Source organism: Pollicipes pollicipes, unplaced genomic scaffold (genome assembly GCF_011947565.3).
Source record: "Pollicipes pollicipes isolate AB1234 unplaced genomic scaffold, Ppol_2.1 Scaffold_5724;HRSCAF=6776_pilon_pilon_pilon, whole genome shotgun sequence".
NCBI classification, from domain to species: Eukaryota; Metazoa; Arthropoda; class Thecostraca; order Pollicipedomorpha; family Pollicipedidae; genus Pollicipes; species Pollicipes pollicipes.
Genome location: NW_023596746.1, coordinates 15,799,136 through 15,808,881, shown reverse-complemented (window position 1 = coordinate 15,808,881; position 9,746 = coordinate 15,799,136). Strand labels below are relative to the sequence as shown.

Here is a 9,746-nt window from a genome sequence, read left to right as displayed (position 1 = left end):
CGAAACATTCAAAGCGATATATCTCTTTTTTTCATACGGCGTCTTGAAGTTAGAGATGTCAGAGGGAAGTTAACTTCCCCGGCCGAGTGCGGTTGTCTCAGACCCTCGGACGGGCGCGGGTTAATCATTTCACGCTTGTCATGGAAGGGGCCTATTGGACTCGGATGCGCCCGTGGATGTAATTGATTTCGCTACCCCGTATTCGTGGGTCCTCTTATTTCAGCTCGCCTACGGAACACCCGGCAAAGTTCCCATCAGTAACACACTGTTCAGACCTTCACTACCAAACCATGCGGAATGCACCTTAAACCTATTAGCTAGATGAGCTACTATGGATGCCTTTTTAGCCTGTATCCATGCCCATAAAAATTCCCTCTCTAGCTAGTTTCTGGGACAGTTTCAATAGCCTTGTTCCTCGTAGAAAAAGCGGAAGAATGGGCATATAGATACGTTGATATTTCGGCCCCATGCATTTATCGAAGCATATTACTTATGCTGTTTTCAATAAAAGCATACAACCGAAATATCAATATATCTTTCCTTCCATTCTCCTGGGTATTCTGCGGAGAATAAGGCTAACACTGCTATCTTATCTGTATGCACAATAATCCTCACAAAGACAGTTAACAACTTATGTTTTCTGGACGCTCGCGAGCGGCACGTGGGCCACAGCAGGAGGTGGTGTACAGCGGTGACGTCCGTCGCGATTAAAAAAAAAATCTGGTCCTAGACGGACACGTGCCTGGCTCCCCTTCCTGATTCCTGGTTCTTGCTTTTCCAGATCTTGAAACCTTGGCATCTGCGTTTTATTTCACGATACTCGCCCCTGGATCCTATTACTAGTTTTGTAAGTATAGCTCCCGATTTCCTGGCTCTCACAGGTTTGTCCACAAACAAACATTGCTTTCTGGCTCCAAATGTTTTCTTAGCAAATACTACAAACTGGTTTCCGGTACTCATCGGCTTTTCTCTCCCACCAGACACTGGTTTCCTGGTTCTCAGCATTCTTTTAAAACACTAGGGCCTTGTCCATAGTTCCCACTGATGTTTTGGCTCACTTTGCTTAAGTGTCCTCCAATTTCTGTCATGTATTCTTTTAACCATTTTGACTTTTTCGATTCGAATGTTGTCGCTATCAATAGCTATCTTGTATTACCCAGTCTTAACCCTGCCGGCTTTTTGTCCTTTGATTTTTTCCGATCCGGCTTTAATTGCTGTCTACTCTGATTCCCTTTGAAACGTTGCCCTTCTACTCCTGCCCTTTGGACTTTTATACCTGTCAGCTTTACCCTTTTCCTACCCTTATACTTGTCAACTCTTATCTCTTTTTACTCTCTACTCTTCGAATTTTTTCCTATTCTACCTTTCCCATTCGACTTTTATCCCTGTCAACCCCTTTCGTCCGAGTTGTATCCCTGTCCACTCTTTTCGCTCGACTTGTTTCGTTTCCATTGAGCTCTTTTCATGCGACTTTTTCAAATTGGCTTTCTGTCCGGAAACCCCATCGAATATCTTCTTTCCTCCATCTCTACCTTTTGCAACTGGCTTCAAGCCTTGCGGTTTACAGCCAACATGTTCTAACATGTTCAACATGTTCGTTTTAGAGTTTTGAAACCTATTGGCTGGTATTATCGCCGGCCTCGTGTTTTATCACAGTCGCGATTTTCAGCTTTGCCCTAATAGCCACTTTGCCCATCGTCCCTATACCATTTAGTAGAAGCTGCGGGTCCTACGTTTTCTCAAAAATCCATTCATTTTTCCATTCTTCTAAATCTCTGAAAAGACAGTGCCTTTTGCTTTTCTAAAATTAAGCTTAATGTGTGTTGCGTATGAACCATCAGTCTATGTTTCTCAGACGACGGTCGCCTGGTGGCCCTGACCACGGAGACGCTGTCGGCGGCCGACCTGCCCCGCGTCGTCTCTCTGTCCGAGGTCGCCCCTGACGACCTACAGCGCCGCCTCCGGGGCGCCTTCTGGCAGCAGGACGTGCCCGTGCTGACCAGCCCACCCCGCTTCCCGCCCGCCACCCGGCTCACTGTGCTGCTGGCCGGCTCGCTGGGCCATGTGACGGCCACGTACCGACGGCTGGGCCAGCAGCCGGGCGCCCGCTCACGTCTGCTCAGCTGGCTGCTGGCCGTGCGCGGCAGAACGCGCCTGCTGCAGCCGGCGCTCGAGGCGGTGCTGCGCGAAAACGAGCGGGCGATGCTCGTTAGCTGCGCCAACGACTCGTGCGCACGCCTGGCGGCCACCTCACCAGGCCGGGGCGGCGTGCGGCTGGTGCCCTGGACGCCAGGGACGCCACCGCCCGACTGGAAGCTCAGGCAGCTGGGCGGCCGCACCCTGCGCGTCCTGGCTCCCCTGAGGAAGAAGCTGGTTGGCCACTGCACCTCCCCCGTCATAGCAGCCTACATCGCCCCCGACAACCGGACGCAGCTATGTGGCTACCTTGGACAGACTCTGAACATGCTCGCCGACAATCTAAATTTCAAGCCGCGGCTGATAAGGAAATCTGGCTGTGGCAGATTACAGGTGAGCGATGACTAACAGATACTAAAAACAAGGCGACATGCCCATGGCTTCCGAGTTTTGATTCGCGACATAGATGACAAGTTTGGATTAACCTTCCTGGAGTAGGATTAGGAGTCTTGAAATGTGGAACACTCCCCTTGAGTTGTGTGTAAGAGAGGGTGGCAAGAAGCCCAGGAGTGGTATTTGTCGTTAAAATGGGTTAAAAGCGGGAAAGAGGTCACGGCTCGGGCCATCTGGGTGTCAACATCGGCCCAGCAAACCGAGACACCGATCACTCTGGGTGGCAGTGCGAACTGAGCCCGGACTGGGAGACGGTGGAGGCTCTGGTAGAGTCGTAGCCGAAGCCACCGTCAAAGAGACGCCAGGGCAGCCTTGCCAGGAGACGGCGCCGACTGAGCAAGCGGGGAGCGGCTGCCGCGAGGAAGAGACCCCGTCAGAGACAGCCTCCCAGCGGTTGGTCAAGACAGTGAACGTGTGAATGCCACTGCAGTCTCAACTACCTGCCAGGGTTGTGGCGGCCCAGAGAAGGACAGGGGCTGACTGTTTTTGTAGCGCGAGGTGGTGACCTAACGATGCAAGACCGCAGGGTCTCCGCCTGGACTCTGCCCCAGGCGGAGCTGGCCATGCTTGCAGCCCGATGGAGGCAGAGGCAGCCGCTGTTTAGGCCGGGCGTCCAGAGGATGACCATCGCAAAAGGCCGGAGAGGAGACGTCAGGGAGCAGGCACTGCTTGTGTCCGGTGGGTCCGGGCACGAGATCCGATAGGAAAGACTTACGGTTCTGCTGAGGCGACTGGTCGATCCCCAGGCTCGAAGCTGGAGCCCGGCTGCGCAAGCCCACGAGGCCTATCCCTTCAGGGCAGGCCCAGGGGACGCCGGCCCGAACCCGAGGCCCGGCGGCGACAGAGGGGGCCAGAAACTGTAGTTCAGCGCCCAGCGGGCGACAAGCAAGGAAGCCAAAAGCAGTGTTCTCAGAGCTCAGAGTCTTCCCACAGCCCAGATCCCGCCGAGGCGGTCAGGTTTGCGGAGGCTGGTGGGTGGGCAGGACTGATGGGTTGGGGTGTCTGAGACACATCTGCTGTGATTTTTATCATTGGCAAGCTTTTCCTTCGAGAATCTAATGACACTGTCGCGTGCGATCCTGCAACGGACAACTGGAGTTAAAGTTCAGGCTTAAGGGCACAGACGCGAGCTTAGACTAGGACTCAGGCCCCGAGGGCTCGGAGCTAGACTGAGGCTCAGGAGGCTCGAAAATTGCCATGCAAGTGCTAGTTCTTGAATGTGTGCACGAGCTCTGAATATTTTCCCGAGCTGATGGCTGGTGCACCAGCAGGGCGATGCTCCCTTAGCGACCGGACGTGCTGTCCCCGCATTGTCATTTGCTCTGTACACCCTCAAACTCCCTCTCCTACCGACAGAGCGACATCCCCTCGTTCGATCCTCCCGATCGGCTCCGTCCGTACCCCCTCGGCGCTCTGTACACTTTTTCAGTACTCCTCGGTGTGCCAACATAACGACGCTCAGTGTTAACGACGCTCTGTCGTCTCATTCGCTCGATACTTCTCAGCCGCACTATCTGTGTTCCATCATGGTAGCTCGTCTGTTGACAGCTGGACGGCTCGCTGAACGGCCGGCCCTCCTGGCTGATCACCGGCCGCGGCGACCTCGGCGCCGGCACCTGCACCGTCGACGTCAAACGGAGCTCAGCCGTCTACATGGGCGAGTGGTTCTGGAGCGACACCACCTCCATCGGCACCGCCCAACCGGACCACTGGCACTCGGACTTCCTCGTGTTCGGCGTTTTCACGCCGGAGGTGTGGGGGCTTTCGGCGCTGTACGTGCTGCTGTACGCGGCTATTCTGCGGGTAGCCGAGTTGGCGGGCGGCGCGGGACGCAGTCGCCCGCCCGGGTGCCGCTCGGTCGGTCGCTCTGCCCGCGCCGCCCGCGCCGACCGGCAGCGCGTGCCCTCCGTCACAGCCTACGTACAGCAGTCGCTCCGCATGTTCCTCGGACAGGGCGACGACGTGACCAGCGCGCAGCCGGCCACCAGGCTGCTCATGATGTTCATCTACATGGTGCGTGGTGCTCATGATGTTCATCTACTTGGTGCGTGGTGCTCATGATGTTCGTCTACATGGTGCGTGGCCGCCGCTGTCGTGCTGTGGCTGGTCGACCAGGGAGGCGTGTCAGGCCTGTTCCGGGTGACCTTCACGTTGCCCCATTCCGCACGGATTTACCCTACCTCCACCCTGACATCTGGGGAGTTACTGAACCTATTTCGTATGTTGCTTTAATTAGAAAACAGGTATTACCCCAAACCTAGGATAGCCAAAGACAGATGCCTAATAAGGCGGCGAAAAAGTGTGAGGCTACGTGAGTAGTAAATGGTATTATCTGTCACAATGGTGATATACGCCGTGGGCGAGCTTGTCTTTCCATATAGCATGTATAGACAAGTGTCATTAGAGGTATCCAATTTTACAGAGAAGCGGAAAGGGTCACGTGATAGGAGACTGACCCATTGCCGCGCCCGTCAGCCCACAGCCCTTTGTTTCTCAGTCCCTCATTTGGAGCCTGGCAAACGGCGATGTCGACGTCCGCATGGCAACACCTCACCTGATACAAATCAGCTCGCTTCGGAGCTTTAAGGCACCGTGCCATCGGAAGGCCCCGAGACGCGGGAAGAACCATATGGATTCGTAGTTCATCCTCTCTGTTCCCCAGCTCGTGAGGTTTCCGGTTAGGACATTTAGAAGTCGGAACTCTCCTTACGAAAACGTTGTGGACGTACCTGCGCTTTTCATTGTAGCAGCTGTGATGGAATGAATGTTCAACGGCATCTAACTATTCGCGAACAGCGGAAGTGGATAGGCTGACTAAAGCAGGTGCCTATATTCGATGGCCGGTTATAAAAGTTTTATCGAGACTAGATTGTAACCAAAGAAATTACAGACTATTGCACTGTCGACGTAGGCCATATAACTAGCTTTTGAAGCTTTCATGTTAATGTGTTTGGTTTTAGTAAGAGCTTTATGAGACTGGATTGCTGCCCACCAAATACAGACTATTACACCGTCAACATGGACTATATATCTATTTTTAGGCCTCCATGCTGATCTATTTGGTACAAACGATGACAGGCTTTGACCTCAGTGTAGTTCCAGTCCCTATGAGCTTGGTTGGTAGCGTCAGAACGTCAAAGTCAAGACCATCGCCCAATAAAATTGTCAAGCCTGTGAGGATTAATCCCATTCCCGGCTGGGACGACCGATCTTTCCCGCCCTAGTGCCCTCAAATCTTGAGAGCTACAAGACGCTACCCTTCTTTCGGGCTGGAGAGGCCCGTCCAAGCCGTCCTAATGCTCTCAGATCTCGAGAGCTACGGGGACTTTAGCTTCACTTGGAGCTGGAGGGACCGGCATATTACGTCCCATTCCTCTCAGATCTCTGTGCTGGAGCGAACGATCTATTCCGCCCCCTCCAATCACGAGAGCTACAGGACATTGACCTAATTATGAGCGGGAGGGACCGATCTGTTCGTCACAACACCCGCAGATTTCAGGAGCTGCTATGTCAATTGCATAAACAAAGAGACATAACATTGCATTTGATTCTTCTCGACAAGATCTACATCCCTTCGACAGAAATTTCCACCACTTCCTGATAAGGAAAAACTTGGGGAGGAGCAACCGAAGTGTTATGCCTTTTTACTTGTGACCCGAGACAGGTGTCACGTGTATCAACCGATTTCAATGCTACTAACACATATCTGTAGATAGCACTTTAAAGATTGATATGTATTGGGTGCAGTTCAAAATGGATACATCATGGAAATGAACACCAGAAACTATCCCGCACAGAAAGCTTTAGGGCGAAACAACAGGCTGGTTTTGGCCCCGGTCTGTTGTTCATATCCGAACCAAGGTCAATGAAATTCGTTGTAATCCTACATTCAGTCGTTTTGTCGCTTGGGAAACTATCTCAGAGATGTATGGGCTCGCCAACACCCCGCTATCGCATAATATTAAACGATTACCTGCGATTTTCCTTCGTTGACAGCCATGGTCTGACTGATGCTACAGGTCAGCGAGCTATCAAGACATAGCTAATTTTGAGTATCAATAGGTTCACTATTCAAATATTTACAGCTATGCAATGTTTGGCGCAGCTACTCCGCGCCGATTGGAAATTATTCTGTAAAAACCTGTAGGGGAGGGGGAGCCAAATTGATCCAATAATCCAAATTTCCATTTCCAATAAACCCATACTGTACCTGGCAATTCAGGATCATAACGAGAAATATAGCACTCACGGTGTCTAGCTTGTGTCCTATGTATACACTAAGGTGTACTCCCCTGCAAATGGAGTAAGCAACAGGCTGGGTTAACAATGAAGCTCATCAATGTGTGATATTTGGTTCTTGCAAGTAGTCATAATTTTTTTTTTAGCTAGACCATTGATAACTTTTTTGAGCCAGTCAGAATTCATAAGTGAAATTTGTTATTACAGAAGGAATTGATTACCCTTGGATGCCACAGGTATGTTTGTTTATAACAGAATCAGAGGCTTGAGGACGGATCGGGACGGATTTTTCTTCTCTCTTTTTTTTTTTGCTAAGCTTGACCAGACTAGATTGGGTTAAAAAGCCTTGAAACTTCTAGCTTGGCGGGTGGATTACATTCTGGACAGCCGGGATGGAATGGACCGAATTTTACAAACTCATTTAATGAATTGGTTTTGTTCTCAGTAGGTTGAGGCGGAAATTGCTGTCAACGGTACAGGGCAGTGAGGCCAAGCATAAAATATAGCTCTCATCTCACGAATGGAATAATTGTTCCGACTATCGTTCTCGCCTTTTGGTCCCCTAGCGTTTCTCCCAGGTACCTCTCCGGCCGTCGTCAGCTCTGATTTGGTAAGTTATTGAGTAATGTTGCCTGACGACGGTCAGAGAACAAGCTCTCCTAAACATCGTGTAAAGAACACGCTATAAGAGAACGACAGTCCGAACAACTAATCCATTATGGCGCTAATTTCTCCTATCAATCCTTCCGTAAAACCGTAAGATTTCATCCCATCGTGAAAGCTAGAAGTGATGCGGAAAGGTGGATTGATCTCTGCAACAGCATGTGTTCCTGTTGTGTGTTCCTAGTGTCGGGCTACTGCTACGTGACAACATTACTCAGGGGCAATGCTGCGACACCCTGTCAGTAAACGCAGTTGCCGCTTGATTGCAGTGACAACGGCCTATGACAATTGTATGAAGTGGCAATATTTATCAAGACACACGAGATCACACAGATGCGCTCCATTCCAGAGCACGGTAACGCTGATGTCGATCTACGCGGGCAACCTGACAGCGTTCCTCTCGATCGGCCGCTACTCGGCGGCCATCGAGACGCTGGAGGAGCTGGCGGCGTCGCCTATCGAGCCCCACGTCACCTTCGGCCAGAGCCACTACTACATCTTCGAGAACGCCACCAGCGGGGCGCGCGGCCGCATCTGGCGCAAGATGCAGGCGTGCGATGGCTGCGTACACGCTCACTTCCGCACCACCGAAACTCCCGAGTTCGTGGCGGCCCTGGTGCGCGGCGGGCGCTCGCTCTTCCAGAGCCAGCGCGCACTGCTGATGAGGGCCGACAATCACCTGGCGCGCACTGGGCAGCCGTCGGCGGCGCTCTGCCCGATCCGGATCGCGCGGCAGGCGCTGCGCCGCGACTTCTACAGCCTCATGTTCCCGCACCACAGCCAGTACAGCGAGCTGTTCGACAGGGCTATCCGGCGCCTGCGCTACCAGGGCGTCATCCAGCGCATCTTCGGCCAGGTGGCTGCCAACCGCTGCACGCGCTCGGCACCCCTGAGCCACGGCGTCGCTCCGCTGGACCTCCACCGGCTGGTGGGCGCCTTCTACGTCTGGCTGGCCGGCATGGGCGCCGCTCTGTTGGTTCTGGTGACCGAGTGCTGCTTGGGCTGCAGGAGAACATGTCACATATAGCTGAACCCATTGACCTGCATCAGGGCGGCAGTATATTGACCTGGGTCAAGTTGGCACTGCGACCAGATCCGCAAGGATTCAGTCCGAGCTGACCAGATGAGCGACAGCCATAGGCGTCGGTAACCGCTAGAGAAAACCAAGAATGAGAGGCTGGTCGTTCTCCAAATAGAGTTTTAAGAAGTGTTGAATGTGGGCGCATTACCTGGGCGTTGTCGTAGTTAATGATATGTGCACAGCATATGTGCGTGTAACACACGGCATTTAAAAACCATATGGTAACTGCAACTACATAAAAGCCCGGCTGCACATAAACCTACTTTGGGGTCTCTGGTCTGCGACTTGAGACCAGCAGTCATATTGGAAGCTACGGTCGGAACCGAACTGTGCAGTGAATGGGTGTTCGTCTGTGGTGTGTTCTCCACGTCACAAAGGATGAACGCCCATTTGTTTACCAAAGCGCCTTGGCCACTACTTGTGACCTATTTCGTAGGTAAATGGTGTGCCAAGTGTTTTGGCTGCCAATTCGGGCACCGTGTTGTCTACGAGCCTTGCACACAACACCACTTAATAACATGGTGGCGTAATGTGATAACACATTAACGCCTGCGGAATAACGCTTTAGGTCGTCGTTTTCCACCGTGCAGCCCCTACAGATAATAACACCACTCAAGTGTGGTCGACCGTGCTACCCAGTCACGCACTCAGTCGTTAATCCCCGCAGACCAAACACTAAAACGCTGGTCAATACATGAGCCTCGCCGCTGCTGCCTGCCCTACGCACCGGTATGAAGTCACTCCCGTGGGCAGGCAATCACCGGCAATTACCGGTGCCATCGGTCGATCGCAGGCATTAAGCAGCCGCCTTTCTGGCGACGCGCCCTACTCTAGGAGGTAGCTCACGTGTAAATATCGGATGGGTTGGGCTATGCTATGTATGATCGGACGGCTGTGCTACTCAGTCCGCCTGACCTTTAGGCGTAAAAACTTAACTTCGGCGCTGTTAAAGTTTGCATGTAATATTTCGGGGAGGTGCAGTCAAAATTGTCCTCCAGGTTGCCAATTCGACCAATCCTTCTCATATCCTTCGATGCCATACGAGCGTCTTTCAAGGCACTACGGAGCCCTCGGTCCTAATAGTCCCGTGGCTGCCGATCTATGGGTAAAAAATGATGTCAGACATGTCTCAGAAGTCCCAATCAAACACACAGACATCGCTAGAATAATGAGA

At 52.4% G+C, this 9,746-nt stretch overlaps 1 protein-coding gene across 1 annotated transcript; it reads left to right on the top strand.

Annotated features, from left to right (window-relative positions):
* The first annotated feature begins 331 nt into the window (after positions 1–331).
* On the top strand, positions 332–8,518 carry LOC119102719 (glutamate receptor ionotropic, delta-2-like). Its single transcript, XM_037226177.1, has 5 exons — positions 332–350; positions 1,856–2,064; positions 2,164–2,529; positions 4,138–4,602; positions 7,841–8,518. The coding sequence occupies exons 1-5, from the start codon at positions 332–334 to the stop codon at positions 8,516–8,518; spliced, it is 1,737 nt and encodes a 578-aa protein (XP_037082072.1).
* Positions 8,519–9,746: the final 1,228 nt, after the last annotated feature.